Consider the following 22,625-nt stretch of genomic DNA (forward strand, 5'->3'; position numbering starts at 1 on the left):
TCCAGACGATAATTACTTGTAATGTGTCTCCATTCATTATAACACCTATATTCAGAGGGGCAAAACTTAATCAGTGACCCCCATCCAACTAGATAAGATTTTGAGAACAAACTGAGCTTTAAATGCACACTTGAATTTGAGTATTAAACGTGTTTATTTGAATAGCATTATTGGACTGTTCACATCTCTATATGTAATCACACAGCTTATCTAGTTTCCCTTCTACTTATGGGTACTAAGACAATTGTAATGGTTTTATAATGCTATAAAAGTGTCAAAATTGAACTACACCCATCCTGAAACACTATTAAGTTAAAAAGGACTTTAATTAGGCTGAGCAACAGTCAAATATGCATTGTCAAATAAGAGGGTTTCAAACCCCTGCTTGAAGAAGTACTTTAATGGTTCCTGGAGCTTCAAACGTAAGACAATTATGAGTGCCCTGACAGTCTAAATGTAAAATATTGTTTTAATGAGGAATTACAAATCAATAAATGAGCGATATAAAACTCATTAGAGCACTAATGAAGGTGAACTCATATTCCAGTTTCTTTTGTCACAACTATGATGTGGTGACTGGGTGACAACTGTTATTCTACAAAAATATGTTTCAGTCAAAGGTGCACCTCAAAATGTAAACAAAGAAAGGGACATTTATCAGCAGCTACTCACATTTTATGTACACGTTTGCAGAGTTATTACAGGGTTAAAGTCCATATATGCTGCTCATCTGTTGAATAAAAAAATAAATAAATGAAATGATCTACTAAAAGTAATTGTCCAGTATCATTGTATCGCATCTGTGATAAGGTGACTGTACAAGGTATATCACAAATTAATTGTGCTGCACTACCTGTGCGAATTAGAGTGCCACCCTTGGTGCTTGTTTGTAGTCTTTATAGGTCTAACAGAAGTTTATTTCCAAAATGCTCTAAATCCCTTTCAAAAATATGAACAAATTAAGACATATTCATCAGAAACTTCTGATACATTATTGAACAGAACACTCATTAAATTCATAATACATTTTATGATGAACTTAAAAACAGTATATTAGATTGTAGAGATTGGACTAGCATTGTAGACAGGATTAAATACAGTACGATGATTATATGATACATTTAGCAACAGTTGCAATAAAACCAACAAAAACTCACTTCAGATGAGCTCAGCAGTTTTGGGAAAGCTGAAACTGTCGCTTCCTAAGACACAAGCTGCCAATAACTTAAAAGTAGTTTAACTACAGTCAAGCTACTCTGTTTTAACTTTTGATAGCTCCATGTTAACAAAATGAATCTAACCACATTGAAGCTTATTAAATATGAAATTTAAATAATTTAAATGCAAAACACTCTATGTAGTTCAAAAGCCGTTTCTAACACACAGGACTTGTTTTCTTGTCAGTCAGATAAGAGCCATTGTCAGTGGAATGCTTGCAAACAATGTCATGAATACAAATTCAACAACCCATAAACGCTTCTCCTAGAATTGTCAACTTGCCTCTGAAACTGAATTATTTCACCTTCTCCATCAGGAGGGACACATTTCTCGATTATAAATATGTAACATTTTTGTGCATTTTCTGCACCCAGTTTATTGGCAAATGCTTTAAATAATTAAATATTTCCTCCAGGCATTGTGAAAATATTTCCTTCAATTCATTCCACCAAATCTATGGTATTTATAACAAATCAAGAACAGTTTCACGTAGAATAGAGAATAAAAAAGTTCATTTATTAGCAGTTGAGTTTAAAAGGTTCAGACACATTTGCGTATTAATGTAACTGAATGTTTTGCTAGTGGCGCTTTTCATTTCAAGCTGTTTATCCTTTGTACTGAGTGATGGTGAAACTTAGTAATTGTTAAGTAATCAGTTATTTTCCTTGGGTTTCATCTATTGTACTGCCATGAAAAATGAAAGGAAAAATAAACAGTCCACACAGCTAGACAATTTATTGGAGTGAAGTTCTCTTGTCTTGGGGTTTGACAGGGAAACAATTATATTGTATTTATATTAAACATCATCAGTAGGTCTTCTTCCATGATTGTAAATAAAGCTGAATAGGTAGCATTGGATTCCTCTTCTGTAGGCTGGGGTGGAACACATCGAAATCTACTTTCCTCACTCTGTGCAAGTAATCTTCCAGAACAACCTGATGCAAAAGACACAAACACTTAGAACAGGCTTATTTTAAATTAGTGGTTACTATATACTTGGACTTGGGGTTAGGGATTTGAACAAACCCCTTACCCTAAGCTTATCTTGTAACTTATCCTTCACCGTTTGCATTTCAGATATGAATGATACCTCAATAAGTTTGGCATTTTGAAGAGATGTGTGCTATAATGTTTTCAGTGATATGGCTTGCAATTTTTGACTAGAAGTCAATAAAACAAGCAAAATAACCACATAGAACAAAACATGGTTTATACTGCCTAAGCCTTGCGGTCGTGCACATTTAAATTTTCGTAACTTTTTGCGCAATGCGTGTGCACAGTGCTGCAATCCCACTGGATGAATGTGAGGGAAGGGGAAGGTATGTGTCAGTGCTTTAGCTTAGAGTAAAACTACTGCAAATAATGTAGCAAGCAAATGTATTTATCCACTATTTATCCATTTCGTATACTGATTAAAAAATTCCAAACAAAACACTAGAGTTTTGTTTTAGTAATATGCTATATAATTGAACAGCTCTTTTTATTTTATACTGTTCAAAATTATTATATATTTGGCAGACGCTTTTATACAAAGCGACTTACAGAGCCCTTATTACAGGGACAATCCCCCTGGAGCAACCTGGAGTTAAGTGCCTTGCTCAAGGACACACTGGTGGTGGCTGTGGGGTTTGAACCAGTGTCCTTCTGATTACCAGATAACCAGTTATGTGCTTAGACCACTACACCACCACCACTCCATGTAAAAAAAACTAGTGAAAAAAAGTGCTTTAGTTTGGCCACAGGCAGACAGTGTAAAAAGCCTACTAGTGGTTATTAGGTGATTTTGTTTTGTTCTTGCTCTTGCATATGACCAGCGAACATGAACTATTTATTATCATACCTTGCTAGGTAAATGTAAAGCTCAGCAAAGCACTTCTTCACTACTGTTTCTTGCTAGAGTAGCTGATATTTTCTATACACTGCAGTCTGTCGTTTGGAAAAGAGTGCAACAACGGTGCACATCAAGTATAAATGCCTCTGGCTGCGGAAAGCTTGTCATGCAGAACCCTTTGTGATGACGGGCGAAAGTATAAGCAAGGCATAATATATTTTACTTATACTTATAATATAATTATAGCCTGAGCTATATCTAGGGACTGGTTCAGAAAGACCATTGCGACTGCATAGCAATGAGCTAAAAAAACACATTGTAACCAAACAGCAATGCACTGGCAACCATCCACAACAACTTGGCTTTGTGGTGGCAACTATCTTTCTTCTAAAAATGTAAAATTCTTGATAGTTTTGGACTCTTTTGTCTATTTCAGTCTGCTGGTGGATGATACATTATTAAAAATAACATTAAAAAACTATGTAAATTATAATATAGGCATAAAAGAAGAAAAGCAAGGAATTATTAATGAATTTTATAATGAAGTTGACAAGATGTCCGTCATCACCATTACTTTTAAAGCTTTTCAACAAATGCATCTCTTTGCATATATTCAAATGCTGAGGCATTGTAATAAATGATGCTATCAAACTGTCCTCAAATGTTCTAAAACAACGTCAGGACGCAAACACAGTCCCGGGCTAACATATCTTGAATGTCAAACATAACATTAAAATCCTTTCTAAGCACAGAGTAAAGATTAACACAAGCCACAGCAAGTGGAGCGCAATGTGTCTCCAAACAGCCTCTGAGCAAAGAATGGCTTTTAAAGGTCTTGGTATACTTCTACAGAAGTTGAATTTCATTCTTCGTTCAGATGTCAAAAGAAATTCGAAACAGCCAAGCAGCGTTGTTATACTCTTTCCGAACATTCAGACACTGGTCACACCACTGTGGGTGGCGTTTAGAATTATGAGGACGTTACATGTAAAAGCTTACCAATGTGTTAAACTAAAATGTGTTATCAATGACTTTATGCCTCATTCTATGAGTAGACTTCACATGAGGTCAGTAAAAGAAGCCGTTTTGATCACTCAATGATGATTTAAATGAGTAAATGGGCACTTGAGAGTAATTATCTAGTAATACAGAATGTTATGGTAAAGAAAAGATCAGAATTGTTTTTGATGATAAAATTCAGCATGTCCATGAATAGAGTATTTGAAGAACTCGTTTTGGTTCCAAGAAAACCAATGTCATGGTTTACTCAAAATCCACAACAAACGCTGTGCCAAGCTACTAAACGACTGAATATATATGCCATTTCATTGAGATGGAGGTAGATGGGGCCCCCCTTACTATACCTGTGATAAAGAAAAGAAAACTGCACGTTGCTTTCCGGTTGCGTTTGTAAACACAGCTGAAAACGGTCCATTACTGGCATACATTGACTACACATGTAATTTTAAAATGTTAGATGGAAACTTGCATGAGTTTTCTGTAAATTACGCTGATACTAATTGAGAGAGTGGTCTAAACAATTAATAATTTCTTATCTGTCCAACAAAAAAGAAGCAACATTGGCATCACTACATACACCAATTTGTGTATGCTGTTCCAAGGTTTACACTAGTTTTTTGTCATTGCCGGTTTTTCGCTTCTTTGGCAGTACAACTACTGAATCTCCTATTGTCTCCGCTTCTAAAGCATGGTAATAAATATGTTCCATGGGCTGAGTCTGAAACCAGGAATATGCTACCTTCGGAGGCTTTATATGGAGGCAGGATGAAATTAAGATGCTTTTCACACTGTTCAGAGATCAGTTTCCTTAAGAGATCCATTCATTCAAAACAGCAGTCAGTTAAGCTATTAACTGATTAGGCAACAAGTTAGCTACCTACGTTTTCAGATGGCCATTGTGTTATGTTCACTCTTCACGTCACCAAACAACACTGCGCTAAGCATAGATGTATACGGCAGCCAATGAATGTGAGGATTCTCTTCTTCGACATTTAGTGAAACATAGCGGGTCATGTGATTTCAAAATGGCAAAACACATCGAAAGGGGTGACCCGCACAATGTACAATAAATATGGAACACCAGGCAGTTCAAAAATACGCGTTTTTTTAACACGTGAACAACGTGTTGACAACACATTTGAGCATTTTTAATGTGTTGTCAACGCGTTGTTTACACGTGAAAAATCAATGCAGAAACAATGCGTTGACAACACGCAAACATGTTGACAATGCACAAACAACATCTCAGATGAACTGTAGCCTATATGTGCATAAAATACAAAATAGGCCTAATGAATGAAAATGTCTGTCCTGCCTAATCTGCATAGCTTTTTTCAAGTCTTTAATTATCCAGCACCTCAACTAAGCCTTACACCAGATATATTACTATTATTATTGTAATATTTAATAATAATCATTCATTCATTCATTCATAATATTCTTTCATTTATAATATTCAACTGACTGCGATTTGTTTCCAGTCATGTAGTCTTGAGCAGTTTGCAGTGGAATCACATCAGTCCCATCTTCAGTCCTAGCCTTTAATACTGTGAGTAAGCAATTTCAAGTCAATAACATTGCTAAACCAGTATAGAAACTGTCACAAAAGCAGTCATAAAATATATTCTGGCTGTTATGATGTGTATAATAGTCTACTCAGTAACAATCCATGTTACTTGTTGCTGTGATCATTGTGGAGCATCTGTAATGCACAGTTGAAAGCATTCATGTCCCTTAATTTCAGCATGACTATTTCCAGGTATTGCAGATATAAACTACTGTATGTTTGTGGTTCTAGAAACAAACAATAATAAGCTACTTTTCTTTGAATCTTTGTGTTTACTTACATGTTATAAAGTGTTTTAACTAACTAACACTTAATTCTCATGAGCTTAAATAAGAATGTTCAGGGTGGCCTAGGACTTTGGTACCGTAGCATACATCTGCTGTCAGGAAAGCCAAATCCAATTAATACTGACCTAATTACAAACTCTCATTCTAATGCTGAAAATCTTTGGAAGGCTGTAAATTCCAATTAAATGGATAATATTGCCTGTGTACCTAATAATGTACCCCCTGCTGGCCATAGCCCTAAATTAAAATAAAATGCTCAATAAACAAGTTCATGTTGTTTTCCAAAGACAGATATTCATTACAATGGACAGTATAAACCAGTATTGAGTGAGTACCACTGCTGTAACTCCCCCCATGTTAATATTTTTTAAATATAAGTAACTGTATTCCACTACAGTTACAATTTAAATAAAACGTAATTAGAATACAGTTACATTCAAAAAGTATTTTGATTAATGAAGAGATTAGTTTGCATTTTATTGTCATTTGTTTCATTTAATATAGTAGACAGAGAAGTAAGATTGAAGTAAGTTTGGAGCAGAAGAAATAAAAATAAAGCTTGTGTAAACTGTCAGCTTTAAGCTAAACTAAAATGCTATTTCTAACCATTTTACATGCACATTACCAGACACGATCATATTTTTTTTTTATCAAGAAAATTCACATTGGATCATAATTTCTTTTTTTCTAGTAAGACCCATATTAGGGCAAAAATCTTGTTAATCATTTTTTTTTATTGTTTTCCTGTAAAAAATATCAAAAAATCCTTGAAACAAGATACATTTTATTAATCTTGTTTTAGAAACAACACTGCATAAGATATTTAGGTTTTTCAGAGAATGTATTTTTATGTATTTTGTCTTAATGTACTGGCAGAGATTTTATAGTCAAAACAAGTGAAAAAATCTACCAGTGCTGAAGAAGTAATCCAAAGTATTTAGAATACGTTACTGACATTGAGTAATCTAACGGAATACGTTACAAATTACATTTTACAGCATGTATTCTGTAATCTGTAGTGGAATACACTTCAAAAGTAACCCTCCCAGCCCTATGAATGGTGAGAATGTCCACTAATCTGTTTGTTTATCAATATTATCTTGATGAAAGTAATAAATAATATTGATAAAACTGCAATTGACATATTTTATAATTATAGGCTACACAAAAAAGGAAGAAAAGGACAAAGAAATAAGAGGATCCTTAGAATGTAATATAGTGGTAGCATAGAGTCTATGAGTGGTAGGCAACCCCTAGGCTTACAGAAATAGTTTAAATCTAGTGCTCAGCAGCCAATGGGAACTTATGACACTCACCCATTCAAAAGTGACCAAATGGCTCAGAAGTATGTGAAATTGAAGTCTGAGCTCATAAGTTGTTAACGTGTTGTTTGTGCATTGTCAACGTGTTGTTCACATATTAAAAATCACATATTTTTTAATTGCTTGGCATTCCATAAATATAAACACTTTTTATAGAAAACTATTATGAGTACAGTATCTCATGTCAGTGTACACCATTCAGATCACTCTTAACAAAAATACAATTCATTGTTAATGTGTAAAACTTATTAAATAAGCCCCAAATTACTGAATGCACCTAGAAGAGTCTGAATGGCACTTCAATACAGATGTATTCTTAAAAAGAGAGATAAGAATACAATAATACAGAGACAGAAATTAAAATCAATTTACGGGCCATTTTGTTCTTGAAAAGCTGGCCGAAGCAATGAAAACACTGAAGTGCTGCAACCAGGCCATTTGGAATTAAAAATACAGTCCCTTTTTTATAAGGGAGTGCCTCCCTCTGGCTTGCCTCACTCATATCATACTACACACTATTCCCTCAGCTCCACTGCGGGAGGATTCTTTTAAGAGAAACTACTGTAATAGTAAAAAAGGTGCAATATGTGCAATCAGACCATGAGTTGGTAATGTGAAGTAGAGAAGCTCTGGCTCTTTTGAGGCATAATAAGGATAACCCATGAACTTCTCTATGTCACATCACATTAGTGAGGCGTGGGGAGGGAGAGAGAATCTGAAAGAGATGAAATGACTCACCGTTTGCAGGAAGGCAGGGATGGCCGCATTTGGAACATTCTTGCTGAACGATCTAGCCTATGGGACAATGTAGTCATGAGTCAATTAAAACAAGTTTTCTAATGCATGCATCTAGAAGACTCATAACTGGACTGCATTTAAGAGCACATAACTTTAATTATTCAGTCTGGTCTCATGAAATTTTCATGAGCACAAATTACGTGCTTCATTACACGTTTGACTGCAGTTTTAAAGTGCAATGTCCAGCGAGAAGTGCCAAAACTGAGCAAAATGAGGTTGTAAACGGATTTTTCAGGTGAATTTTACAAGGAGGTTTTAATAAGTCAAATGTACCTTCCTTACTTAAAATTTACTTAAACCAAACAATAGTGTCCGAAAAAATAAATGAGAGTTTAACAAAACAGACATCCTTAACCAACACCTAACCTTAACCAATAGTGTTTTAAAATGCAAATTTGAAATACAAAAATGAAAACACACATGAACTAAAGCAACCATGTCATTTTGTGTCGCTTCTGTGCTACTTTAGATTTCATGCATCTTTGGCTGGATTCCATCCATGTCCATTGAGCTCAAAGTCCAATGCTCTACTAGGTGAGCTACCAAGCAAGCTAACAACATTGGAATAAGTGTGTATATGTAGGTGGGTCTTCAAATCATGCATTAAAGTAAAAGTGTTTTGATATCATAACGTAGCGGGTGGTGAATAATAGATTGAAAAATACGTTTTGGTAAAGTCAAAATCAACAGTTGTACTCGTGACTTGTCTGACCACGATTAAACCGCACATTTGTTGTAGCGCCTCTAGTGTTCATTTCACCATGAAACTGCAGCGAAACAGAAAGCGGCAAGTAAAAGTCAGTTTGCAAAAATGTATATAGAGAAACTTTCATTCTATGAGACCAGGTTGTAATCATTGGATGAAACCTGTCAAGAACATGTCAGGGCTACCCAGAAATCAAATGAAAGAAATAAAGAGACTATATTTTGTACAGTCTCTAGTGTAATTTTTAGATGTTGATTTGCTTTGTTACATTGTGTTTATGACAACTAAACACATTTTTATTACTGGAATACAAAAATATCTCATCCTTATTACTTTAATGCGAAAAATAATGACATATAATTTAAATTGAAAATAATTGATACATCATGGTAGGATCATAATAATTTTTTTATGATAATTTATTTATTTATTTAAGAAGAATAACTGTTGAAAATGATTGGAAAGTGAGTATTGAAATGTTTTAGTGACATTTCGCCAATTACACAATTAAATCTATCAGCATTATATTCCAGTTAGGTCCTTGGCTTGTTTTGTAATTATTTTCATGTGTTCTTCAATCTCTTTGGGTTCATTTTATCGCTAACCCTTCGTGCCACCTGAGCCGACATGCACAGTGGGTTCTGCAATATCTGATGAAATCTCTGATTAAGATTTCCATGGATATTCTGGAATGCTGTGTGGTTTCACAGGTTTCAGTAATGAAGAGAAGACACCAATCAAGGGTCATGAAAGCTGTAGGTGGAGGACGGCTGATCTCTCTAGTGATGAGAGAAATTAGTATGCAAACTGAAACTACCTACAGAAACAGTCAACATCTCTTATTTAACCACAGATACAAAACTGAGAGCTTTGTCTACTAGAGTGCATACGTGTTCGAGATGGACGTGGGCTTGGCTGGCAATGTCATAAACAACATCCCTGACGTTCTGGTCCTTGCTGCCACGGAGGAAGTCCTCTTGAGACGCACCATGCTGGGACAAAAACAGTAAAAATGCATTACAAGCCAACCTCATTTGATCTATGGATAAATAACCTTAAGCGATATCACAATCCTATGCTCATCCCTTCATCTTTCAGGCAGAAACATAACAAACGCTAATATGTAAATCTCACAGAAAAGTTCTGGGTCATATTTCAACCACAAAATCGACATTTATTTTGAGACAATTTTAAGACTGCAACTGCGACAAGATGTATCATTGTGACATTATTGTCATGAAAATGAAGTGCATGTCATTATGATGTTGGGGAAAAAATTCATTCTCATTACAGTAATGCCAATTTAATTAATTTCAGTACAACCAATACCACCATATTTTCACAACTGTACTTTACAAATGTGCAAAAATAATATATCATTTGAGCTTTGTCCCATGGAGGCCCAAATTGTTAAAGTTAAATCAAATAAAGATTTAGATAAATCAATAAAGGGATCGTTCATCCAAAAATGAAAACTCTCATCATTTACTCACCCTCATGTTATCCATATGTCTTCAGTGATTAAATCCATACATTTAGGAGCGATATGATAAGTATGGGTGAGAAACAGATCAATATTGAAGTCTTTTTACTATAAATCTTTATTTTAACTTTCACTTACATTCTTCTTCATCTGTTTTTATTTATTTTGCTGCAATTTGCGTTCTTTGTGCATATCGCAACCTACTGGTTGGGGCTGGTCAAAGGTGGATATTTAACAACAACAAAAAAAGAAATGAAAAAGGATTTAAATATTCCATGGTGCTTCAGATGACATGGATTTAATCACTGGGGTCTTATGGATTACCTTTATTCTGCCTTTATGTGATTTTTAAAGATTCAATGTTCTGGCCACCATCCATTTGTATTGTTTAGGCCTACAGAGCTGAAATATTCTTCTAAAAACCTTCATTTGTGTTCAGCAAAAGACAGAAAGTCATACACATCTGGGATGACAAGGGATGAGAGAATTTAGATTTTTGGGTGAACTATCCCTTTAATACATAATAAAATACATGAATTATTAAATCAATAAAATGACACTTGTATTGCAGTTAAAGACTAGCTTGTCTTTTAATTATCAGGGTTAGGTTTTTTTGTACGTCACCTTGCTTTTCAAAATCGATTTCTTTGGACTTTCTGGTTAGTGATTTTAGGTGCTTTTTTTTTTTTTACACTGCAACTATGGCTGAGCTTCGTACAATAAAATATTTCTTATTAATTTGCAGATGATGCCAACCAAGATGTTGGCAATCACTTAATTTTAAACCATGTAAATGAAGGGGAAAGGGAAAAGGGAAATGTTGGACAAAATATATTCTGTAAATGACGGTAACATTAACTTAGGTGTGTGGACCATTTATAACAGCACTGAGCAGTTTGTTTGAAAATACACAACATGAAATTGAATCTATGAGAGAAGGTCATCCTACTTTGAAAAGTGACGCCCACTTATGTTGAGTGAAGTGTCAATAACCGTAACCCTGAAAAGTAAAAAAGCTCTTACTTAAATGAAAAATCAATCCAAAAGATAGTGCTAAACTGAAAATGGATACAAACAGGTGCTAAACTTATATAAAATTGAGATTTATTTAATCATTCATTTAATAATTTTATATTTTTAATGATTTAATTTTATTTTTTTAATTATTTTTAGTAATTTGGCCCTCCATGTTTTCTGCATTACAATAATGAAAAAAAGATTTGTTTTCCCTCCCACTGTATAATAGGTTAGAATGGGGGAATGTACTTAATTGTCATTAAAATAATGCTACAGCAAAAAAAAAAAAAAAAAAAAAAAAGAATGGTCCAAAAATAAGCTTCATTTCTTTATGCAAAATATAATTTATTATTTTTTTCTTTTGATTTTGAGGTAAAAACATGATCCTTTCTTTTTGTGAGATTCTCCCTAAAATCAGTTTCCTACGATCAACAAAAACACTCCAATATAAAGCAGAAACGTGTGTGCTTGAAGAAAATGTGAAAAAATAATTATGCAGAGTGTAATCCCATCAGCATCCTACGAGTTCTTCAAAACAAATACAGAAATCACACTTATTAATATCTGTGAAAATAATGATTCAAATAAAGACATAACAAACAAATTCTTCCATCACTCATGTATCATCTGTGATTGCTCTGCTTAACTGTGTTCTGAACAAACACGAACAGACCCACACCATGATCCACAGTTGCAGAAGATCAATAAACACATACTGCAGAAGCATTCATTTAGTATCTAATTTAAAAGTCCCATCAGTCCCATTGCCAAAAGGCAATTTTGTCCTCAAACAAAAGATTGTGACAGAATAAAGCATCTGCAGCCAATGAACATCATGAATATACAGTCTGTGTAGACTAATTGTAGGGATGATTTAATTTTCGATCTTTTCTCCTGTTCTTGAAAGGGGGCTTCACACCACATACTGTGATAAAAAAAAAGTGGTTTGAAGACACTAAGGCATGTTTTTACAATCAGCCTAACAAAGAAATACCCTACGGTCACACACAAGCATACTGCTGTTCACAAATGTGTTTGGCTAATCTTGACATGTACCAAACAGACACTGTTTATAATTCTCAGCAAGCCATCAAATATTCTCTAAAACAACTGCAACATACTGGTAAACATTCAAAGTCCTGATGTTGTAATCCTTAAATCCCAAATTAAAGTTTTAAATGCATTATCAAATACATCAGTTACTCTCCAATAAAAAAGGTTTTAAATGTTATATGCATAATGTCTTGATTTTTGAATCATGTTTTTTAAAGAAAAGTTTGACAAAGTTAATTTCAAACAGTAAGTGCAGGCAATTAGTATGAAACATCTGTGCGCAGCAATTTATGTAGTATGGTAGTAATAATAATAATACAGTATGGCGATCTAAAAAAAAAAAAAGAGGTAGGCTATGTTATATTCACCCTAGAAACCAAATAGTGTGTATACATACAGTTGAAGTCAGAAGTTTACATACACTTAGATTGAAGTCATTAAAACAAGTTTTTGAACCGCTCCACAGATTTAATATTAGCAAACTATAGTTTTGGCAAGTCGTTTAGGACATCTACTTTGTGCATGACACAAGTCATTTTTCCTCAACTGTTTACAGACAGTTGTTTCACTTTTACTTGACTATATCACAATTCTAGTGGATCAGAAGTTTAAATACACTAAAATTGCTCGAACAGCTCGAATCACATCATCATGTTCGCCGATGACACGACCGTGGTGGGTCTCATCAGCAAGAACGACGAGTCAGCATACAGAGAGGAGGTGCAGCGGCTGACGAACTGGTGTAGAGCCAACAACCTGTCCCTGAATGTCGACAAAACAAAAGAGATAGTTGTTGACTTTAGGAGAGCACAAGGTGAACACACTCCACTGAACATCGACGGCTCCTCTGTGGAGATCGTCAAAAGCACCAAATTCCTTGGTGTTCACTTGGCGGAGAAACTCACCTGGTCCCTCAACACCAGCTCTATCACCAAGAAAGCCCAGCAGCATCTCTACTTTCTTCGAAGGCTGAGGAAAGCACATCTCCCAACCCCCATTCTCACTACATTCTATAGAGGGACTATTGAGAGCATCCTGAGCAGCTGCATCACTGCCTGGTTTGGGACTTGCACCGTTTCGGACCGCAAAGCCCTGCAGAGTATAGTGAGGACAGCTGAGAAGATCATTGGGGTCTCTCTTCCCTCCATCAAAGACATTTACAAAAAACACTGTATCCATAGAAGCAACCAGCATTGTGGACGACCCCACACACCCTCACACAAACTCTTTACCCTCCTCCCGTCTGGCAAGAGGTACCGAAGCATTCGGGCCCTCACGGCCAGACTGTGTAACAGCTTCTTCCCCAAGCCATCAGACTCCTCAATACTCAGAGACTGGTTTGACACACACGTGTCCTGAGTTGCACTTTAATTACTGTCACTTTATAACTGTCTGCTACCTCAATAACTGCTATGTGCATAGAACATTATCTCATAGTATGTTATGTTTACATTTTAGAAACTGTCATCTTTTTGCACTACTGAGTACTGGTCGGCGCTGCACTGTCTATTGTCCTGTTCATTGTCAGAAATTTGTTGTACTGTCCTGTACTTTTTGCACATGTTTGCACGTGCACTTTATATAGGTATATATAGGTTTTTTTATATAGGTATTTTATTTCGTTGTGTTGTCTCATGTGGTCCTGTGTTGGTCCTTTGTTGTTTTTATGTAGCACCACGGTTCTGGAGGAACGTTGTCTCGTTTTGCTGTGTACTGTACTAACTGTATTTGGTTGAAACGACAATAAAAACCACTTGACTTGACTTGAAAATTGGACAATTCCAGAAAATTCTGTCAAGCCTTTAGACAACTAACTTCTTATAGGAGGTGTACTGAATTGGAGGTGAACTTGTGGATGTATTTTAAGGCCTACCTTCAAACTCAGTGCCTCTTTGCTTGACATCATGGGAAAATAAAAATAAATCATCCAAGACCTCGGAAAAAAAAATGTGTGGACCACCACAAGTCTGGTTCATCCTTGGGAGCAATTTCCAAATTCCTAAGGTACCACATTCATTTGTACAAACAATAGTATGCAAGAATATACACACCATGGGACCATGCAGCCATTTATAAAGAAGATGCATTCTGTCCCATTGAGATTAATGTAGTTTGGTGTGAAAAGTGTGAATCAATCCCAGAACAACAGCAAAGGACCTTGTGAAGATGTTGGAGGAAACATGCAGACAAGTATCTATATCCACAGTAAAACGAGTCCTAGATCGACATAACCTGAAAGGCTGCTCAGCAAGGAAGGAGAAAATGCTCCAAAACCACCATAAAAAAGTGCACATGGGGACAAAGGAGAAATGTCCTCTGGTCTGATGAAACAAAAATCTAACTATTTGGCCATAATGACCATTGTTATGTTTAGAGGAAAAAGGGTGAGGCTTGCAAGCTGAAGAACACCATCCCAACCATAAAGCATGGGGGTGGCAGCATCATGTTGCGGGGGTGCTTTGCTGCAGGAGGGACTGGTGCACTTCACAAAATAGATTACATCATGAGGAAAGAAAATTATGTGGATATATTGAAGCCACATCTCAAGACATCAGCCAGGAATTTAAAGCTCTGTCATAATGGGTCTTCCGAATGGACAATGAATTCAAGCTTACCTCCAAAGTTGTGGCAAAACAGCTTAAGGACATCAAGTCAAGGTATTGGAGTAGCCATCACAAAGCTCTGACCTCAATCCGATAGAAAATTTGTGGGCAGAGCTGAAAACAAGTGTGAGAGCAAGGAGGCCTATAAACCTGACTCAGTTACAACTGTCTGGAGGAATGGGACAAAATTCCAGCAACTTAATGTGAGAAGCTTGTGGAAGGCTACCCAAAACGTTTTACCCAAGTTAAACAATTTAAAGGCAATGCTACCAAATACTAACAAAGTGCATGCAAAATTCTGACCCACTGGGAAAGTGATGAAAGGAATAAAAGCTTAAATAAATAATTCTCTATACTATTATTCTGATATTTCACATTCTAAAATAAAGTAGTGATCCTAACTGTCCTAAGACAGGGATTTTTTTTCTATGATTAAATGTCAGGAATTGTGAAAAACGGAGTTTAATTGTATTTGGCTAAGGTGTATGTACATTTCTGACTTCAAATGTAATTTATGGTGCAGCACCAGTGCCCCCTACTGGTGAATGTGGAATCGTACAGTAAAACAAATCTACAAAAGAATTGATTTTAATGCTGTTCAATGTTTCTAGCTGATATTAGTTGAGAATAAATCACAGCTAATATTTTTTTCTTTTGTTAAACTAAGGGCAAGATTTTCTTTATCCCAGTTCTAATGGCATGTTCATGCTGCCATGGTGACAGATGGCAGACGTAAAGCCTTTGGAATTGGACTTAGTAGCTGAGAGGGCACGGACAGCTTTACCCACATCTATGCTGACTGCCATATGGATTATCTCTAGTTCTTTACTACAGCCTCTCTTATGTTAGAAAGATGTGGCATTGCATGGCAGGTTGCTTAGTTGACACAGATGATAAGTCCGTTTATGTGCCTTTAAAGGTGATTTGTCATTTTCCCATACTAAAATTGTTAATGTTAATTTTTAAATACTTTCAATGCCTAATTTGAGATGCATGCAAAGAATATAATCACTGGCTCTGTGGAGCAATCAAAACATTGCCCTGGTTGTTGAAGCAGTCCCAAGTTAACTTCAAGCTCAACCAGTGGCTTAAATTTGTGGAAGGAATATCTGCTTGTTCAAACAAAGGCAGATAGGGTGCAGGGCAGAAGAGGTGATACAGCTGTTTAGAAACAATCATTATTTTTACAATTTCCTTTGGTGTGGCAAGTGGTGCAGAAATTAAACACTTCACCAATAAGGGGCCCAGAAGGCGGCCCAAAACCTCAATATCTGCTAGGAAAGAGTTTAGGTAAAAGGATGAGAGCTCAGAAATTATCTTTAACCAAATTCCAGCAGGACGACTGAAGAGTTACCCACCAGCATGCAGATGTCCATGGGCAGGTAGACTTTGCGTCTGCTGCTGTTGTAGGGGGTGGCACGGAGGCAGGTCAGGATGCCCTGGGCTTTGCCAATGTGGCTGGCGGCATGGTCTGCATGGACATTTTTCACACCTATATTGAGGAACAATCACACACAAAGCATGCAAATTTACTGCTTTGCATCAAATAATGTCTTTAAAGTTAATATTTGCGTAACCCTTGAACCATATGTGTCTAGTTTTTAGGACATAATTTTGATGCCACTCCAGGTATTCATCAATGAAGGTGTCGTCTTTCAAATGAAGTGACCTTTTGAACATGTAGTTGAATATGTTTGCATCACTTTCCATAAAATGCATATGTGGGTCCTATATAACCCATATGTATTTCCTATGGTATTCAGTGCATTTAACACCTGTCTTATTTTTTGTAATACACTGATTGTTTTCAGTTTCCATTTTTTATATTTCTAAATATATGTTAAATACCATGTTTATCTTTATATTTAGGTGTAGTAAGCAAGAATAGAAAGTTGTCATTCAGCTGATGTTTATATTCAAAGTGCATGATACACCCAATACAGGGACAGTCCTCATGGATCAAACTGAGGATAGATGCCTTGTTCATTTAATTTACATTTACATTTTGGCAGACACACTTATTACAGGGACAATCCCCCTGGACAACTTCATTGGACAAAAGTATGTGGAAGCTCCATTCTAATTAACAGGTTTGGCCATTTCAGCTACTCATGTTACTAACAGGTGCATATAATCAAGCATACACCCTTATAATGATCATAGAATTGTTTAGTTTTTTTAGAATTGGAAGCAGCCAGCAAAATGGTTTACTGGGCCTGGTATAGAACAACTTGAAAGACCTGAATCCCACTGAACACTTTTGGGCTGAAATGGAATGTCGACTGATAGCCAGGCCCCATCGCCCAACATCAGTGCCTCACCTACCTGATGATTGTGCAGGAATGGAAGCAAATCCCAGCAGCCATGCCCCATCATCAAGTGAGCAACCTTCTTAGAGGAATATTCTGGGTTCAATGCAAGTTAAGCTCAATCGAAGGCAAATGTGTCATAATGTTGTTGAGATTTTCCCCTCCTTTTCTATTAAATCAAGTAAGGCACTTACAATGGAAGTAAATGGGGCCAATCTGTAGATGTCAAATAGGCTCAAAAGTATAGCCATAGGTAAAAGATGTTAAAAAAATCGTGAGATAAAATCGCTTCCTAACCTTTTCTGTGTATAGTTATAAACAATTTTATAACTTTGTTGCCATGAAGAAACATCAGTGACAAACAACTACAAGTTAATCCGCTTAGAAAAGTAGTCCACCACAAAAACGACAATTTAGACAACTTTACAGCTCAAATAATACACAAGTTTTAACACAGGATTTAAAATAAGTGCTTGTATAACATTTCAAGCTTTACATTTCTGCCTTTAAACCCTCCAAACATTGGCCCTATTCACTTCAAGTGCCTCACTAAAGGTGCAATATGTAAAATTTGTCATTTAAAAGTCACGCCTTTTTTTTTGTCACGCCTTTTTTTTGCCAATGTGTGAACAGCTTGTAATGCAACTTAAAAAATATCCCTTCCCGGACATCCTAGGTTGCCTATTAAAGCCTGTAGACTGATTTTCATGCAAAGGGAGCGGGTCGCTTTTGCCAGGAAAATCCAAAAGATTGAATAGCGGAAGCTTCTCTTCTGCTATTCAACAGCGTAAACAGAGTCTTCGACACTAGGTAACGTTATCTTAGAGATGGAATCCAGCAAACATCCGGCTCACAGCACAACTGCAAAACATGTGAAATATAGTGCCATAAGGATTGATCTGTGTAATTTTAGCTAACTTGATCTTGCCTGCTAACGCTGACAAATTGCATGCTCCCTTGCTTCATAACTTTCAAATAATTTCAAGGATCTTCTCTTTATACTAAAAGTCAGGTTAATGTCAATTTTAATCTGTAATTATTCAACAAGATAAACTACAATAACACATAAAATGAATGCTAGACAATGTTCAAGATAATGCAAAAATACCAATTCATTAGAGTAACGTGACTTGGTTATACAGAAAATATATACAATCCATTATTATAAAACAATAGCGCATTGATATATTAAAATGACAGTTGTGATGGAATCACATCAATACTGAATTGTTTCAACATATTTATAATGTACAGTCTATTTTATAAACAGCTTCTGTCATCATCCACCAAATCTAGCTAACAGCTATTGATAAAGCTGGCTAGCTTGCTAACGCCGACATAGGCTGTCATATAAATGCAGTCAATGTATCATTCAAACTACAGTCTTGCATAGTCAGCCCTATATCCAAACTTTGTTTTAGCCCTGTTCCAGCACTGGAGAGTTAAATATAATATACAGTCTCAAAGTTTGTAGTAAAACAATCATAACTGTGTAATTTTAATTATGCTACCTGATCTGTCAGCATGATGACAGTGAATCACGTTCAGTCTCTTTATACGTTACGTCATTGTTTTGGATGATGCTCGCTGGCCTATGGAGTGTGTGCACAAGCACGCGCAACATGTAGCTGGCTGCAGTTCACTTAACGGCCACAGGTGTCATTAATAACAAGGGTTTCTGAATCTTAAATACTACACCTTTAAAGAAAAGGAGGGACAAGTCTAAATAATTTTTGTGGTAATCAACATTATGCCACAAATACTGTCGATTGAGCTTAACTTGTATTGAACCCGGAATATAAATGTAAGAGTTTGGAAGCAACTCCCTGGCTTTGAAACTTAAATTAAATGTTCAAGAAGTACACATGGGTGTAATGTTCGGGTGTCCACATACTTTACACCTTGTAGTGTATTTAAGAAAAACTTTGAATACTGCTTCAATATCTGAACTCATTACTTACTCTTTCAGATATCATTCTTAACATCCACCTCTTCGTTAGTGTGTGTTTCCTTACTGCCTGAAAACAGAGAACAGTTATGTCAGTGCACAACATTTCTGTTCATTTCTCCCACAAAACCTTGCGTACAAGACTTTTTACTCTTTGTTTTATAGACGGAGGACCCACCCTCCACAGTTCTGCACTGACAGGCTGGGCTGGAGGGTCATCTCTGTAAACATCCTCCACAGCGCTCTTCCAAAACTGCATTCGCATTAAACCAATGGTTTTCTGAGAAACAGAGTCCTTAATCTAAAAAAACAAGATGCAAATATATGGGCATAAACAGTACACCCATGACTCTTAAAGTGACACAGCAACCAATTGGATTAGAGTGACAGACCGAAATATATATAAAAAAAGCTGGAACTAGCAAAGATGCATAGCTCAAAATGAATGGAATTAAAGATTGTGTGTGTTGTTACACTCATAATATGGAATACCTGCCTGTGCCAGCTCTACATTGAATGCCCTCAGTGCCAAGGCGGAGTGGCGAGCAGCATCAGGAAGAAGCAATGAGCACACAAATCCCTCATAGTCCCTCTTCCTATGAATGAGAGAGAGCATACAGTATATGTGTGCATATGTCTATGAGACTTTCAATGCAGTAGATAAAAAATATCTGAAAATAAATGTTGCAAAACCTCTTCTTAAAACAAACCTCTCTTTCCTGTTTTTTTCCTTTCACTTATTTTTTTTTTGCAAGTACTTATATCTTATACTGGTGCTTTAGCAGAGTAACAACAGGCACGGCTCATACATTTTGACAGCCAGAAAGTGATATACATTTTATACAGGGCTCGACCATAAGCAATGTGATGTGCTTGTCCTCCGGATAAGTAAATTGGTCAATCACATGTCCGAGTAAAAAAGTTACTTGTCCAGAGAGAAAAAAGGGGCATTTAAGTGACATCCTCAAGTAATGTTATGGTGTATATTTTTGTAAAATTATGACCGATGCCCAACCTAATAGTGCACCTATGCAATCAACTCAATTCTCTGTGACAGAAATGTAAACTGCACTGGGTAGGGGAGGAGGCTATTGTCATATGGTAATTATTTTATGCTATGTATGGTAGTCAAATAAGGAAAGCCTCCATCACAACCATTTAAAGCAGGGATGCTCACACTTCTATGGAATGAGATCTACCTTTTCTTCATGTTATTGCAGCAAGATCTACCATGTACAATATAGGCTATATACATTATCACAGTACCAACATTTTAGTAGTCTGTAGTGAAATTTGACGATTCTCAATACCAGCTTCAAAACCACAACAAGTAATAACACTAACTAATATGTTAATTATGAGAGAATGGTATTCAAGACTAGTAAACAGTCAGTAATAAAATAGCAATAATGTAATATTTAGTATCTGGTGCATAAATAACAGCAATGAATATAAATAGATTAAAAATAATAGAACAAATTAAGAAAATTCAGTGCTTTTTTAACAGCAGTAGGCTATCAAGTATTCAAGTAAACATTCAGAAAAAAATGCAACATAAAACTAGAACTGGTCTTCACTATATGATTATAATACATGAATACTTTTTAAAGCTACTAAAATTACACAATCAAGAGCAGTGAGTGTTTTCTCCTTTTATAGTTATGGTTGTTTGATTATTATACTGACACACTAGACGGCAGAAGGTCTATTAGCTTACATTTATACTTAAAGTCTGACATTTTAATACAAATCATCTTTTTTCTCTCCGCTATTTACATTCACTTTAGACATCACTCTCTGTGTTCACATTAATACCTCAACAAGACGGGCATTTTGGTGGAATTTTGAAATGTATTAGATCATTCAGGTGCGCATTAGCACAAGCATTTTCGGAACACACACACACGCCTGTCAATCAAACAGGGCGCAGCTGTTACTAGATTGCTTGCGAATTATAAAACGATGTGCTCTTGATTACTTTCAACAGCAGTATAAGAATATGAACTGTCTAATAAGTGACACAGGCATAGGCTATCACAAATATAGCTGGTTATTTTTTTGTTATTGACATTTTAATCATTCTGCTTGTCCAGTCGGTTCAGTTGCCCCTTAAAAAATCCACTTGCCCCAGATTTTAGCCCTGTTTAATATTATTAATGTATTTTCCATACTGTATTTATTCCATTCTATGCCACAAGAGGAACACTTAAATCTGGATAATACATGAGCAACAATACTTCAAAACTGCCGTAATAATATTATATATTAATATTATTTTTCTACTTTTGTTGTTTATTCTAAAAACAAAAAAATAATAATTTACTAAATGCTAAGGGGAATTTGTATTTATTCATTTTGGTTTATCACAGTCTTGAATATGTCAATTTTTTGCAACAACATTGATTTTGATGCATAATTTTTTTGTTTTTGTTTGTGTCAGTAAAAAAAAAAAAAAAAAAAAACTCAGGACCTTAGAGGACAAAAATGTCCACGTCAAAAAACTAAAAACATAAAGTATTATTAATATATATATTCATATTATTTTCCACTTTCACTGATTTTTTAATCTACATCAGTCCTGATCATAACTATCAAATATTCATTTGCAGGATTTTATCCCTTTAAATGCCAGTTTGTTTACATAAAGCAACTGTTGTTTTCTCTCTCTCTCTCACACACACACACACACACACACACACACACACACACACACACACACACACACACACACACACACACTTTTTGCATCATTTATTAAATTGGCCAGCAGTGCTCTATAACACAGCAAACAGGAAATAGGAAAAAAGCATGTATTTTCTCCATAGGCTAAACAAGAGAAAAACCAAAAATGAAAAAAATAAAACAATGTCCAGAATGAGTAACTTGAAAGACACAACTTACCTTACAATATCAATGCAGTGCTTTTCATTGTGTTGCACTGAATAATTTGTTATGGCTCGTATGCATTTGATCTCTGTTGGCCTCTTTATGCATATGGAAAAGGGAATCTTTATCTGAAGAGAATTTTTAGTGCTTAAAAGTCCATTTTTAATGTTTAAACTAGATGCCATAGCATCTATTTTGATCAGTGATCCAATACCCTTCAACTGTTACATCCTTTTGTGTCCGTCGCATTAAAGCTCCCCCTGTAAACAAGAACTTTTGCTTTAACGTTCCGCTCCAATGTAAAAACCATGTTCTCTTACATGTCGTATAACAACAGGGTTATTTTAACGGTATAAACCAATACATTTCAATGAATCAGAATGTCTGTAGATACTATGTCAGTAAATGTTTTTTGTGAATACTGCCAATTCCATTTTAAATATGGATGAATGCTTTCTACACAACAAAAACTTGCTACAGGCATGTTTAACTACATTAGTTAGTTAAAAAATGCTATGAAATTTTCTTTTCGTAGTTTTCGTTTTGACAAAAATAATTAGCGCCATATAAACGGAGG

The 22,625-nt window shown here is 35.6% G+C and overlaps 1 protein-coding gene across 1 annotated transcript; it reads right to left on the reverse strand.

Annotated features, from left to right (window-relative positions):
- Positions 1 to 362: 362 nt before the first annotated feature.
- On the reverse strand, positions 363 to 22,277 carry LOC127657683 (NADH dehydrogenase (ubiquinone) complex I, assembly factor 6-like). The gene is made up of 9 exons (XM_052146526.1): positions 22,064 to 22,277; positions 19,659 to 19,758; positions 19,341 to 19,463; positions 19,176 to 19,232; positions 18,726 to 18,762; positions 16,264 to 16,397; positions 9,640 to 9,741; positions 7,984 to 8,040; positions 363 to 2,153 (listed from the first exon to the last, which is right to left on the reverse strand). Exons 1-9 carry the CDS (start codon positions 22,231 to 22,233, stop codon positions 2,025 to 2,027), a joined length of 909 nt encoding a protein of 302 aa, XP_052002486.1. The 5' UTR covers positions 22,234 to 22,277; the 3' UTR covers positions 363 to 2,024.
- Between the last annotated feature and the right edge of the window lie 348 nt (positions 22,278 to 22,625).

This window comes from Xyrauchen texanus, chromosome 17, assembly GCF_025860055.1.
Source record: "Xyrauchen texanus isolate HMW12.3.18 chromosome 17, RBS_HiC_50CHRs, whole genome shotgun sequence".
In the NCBI taxonomy this organism is placed as follows: domain Eukaryota; kingdom Metazoa; phylum Chordata; class Actinopteri; order Cypriniformes; family Catostomidae; genus Xyrauchen; species Xyrauchen texanus.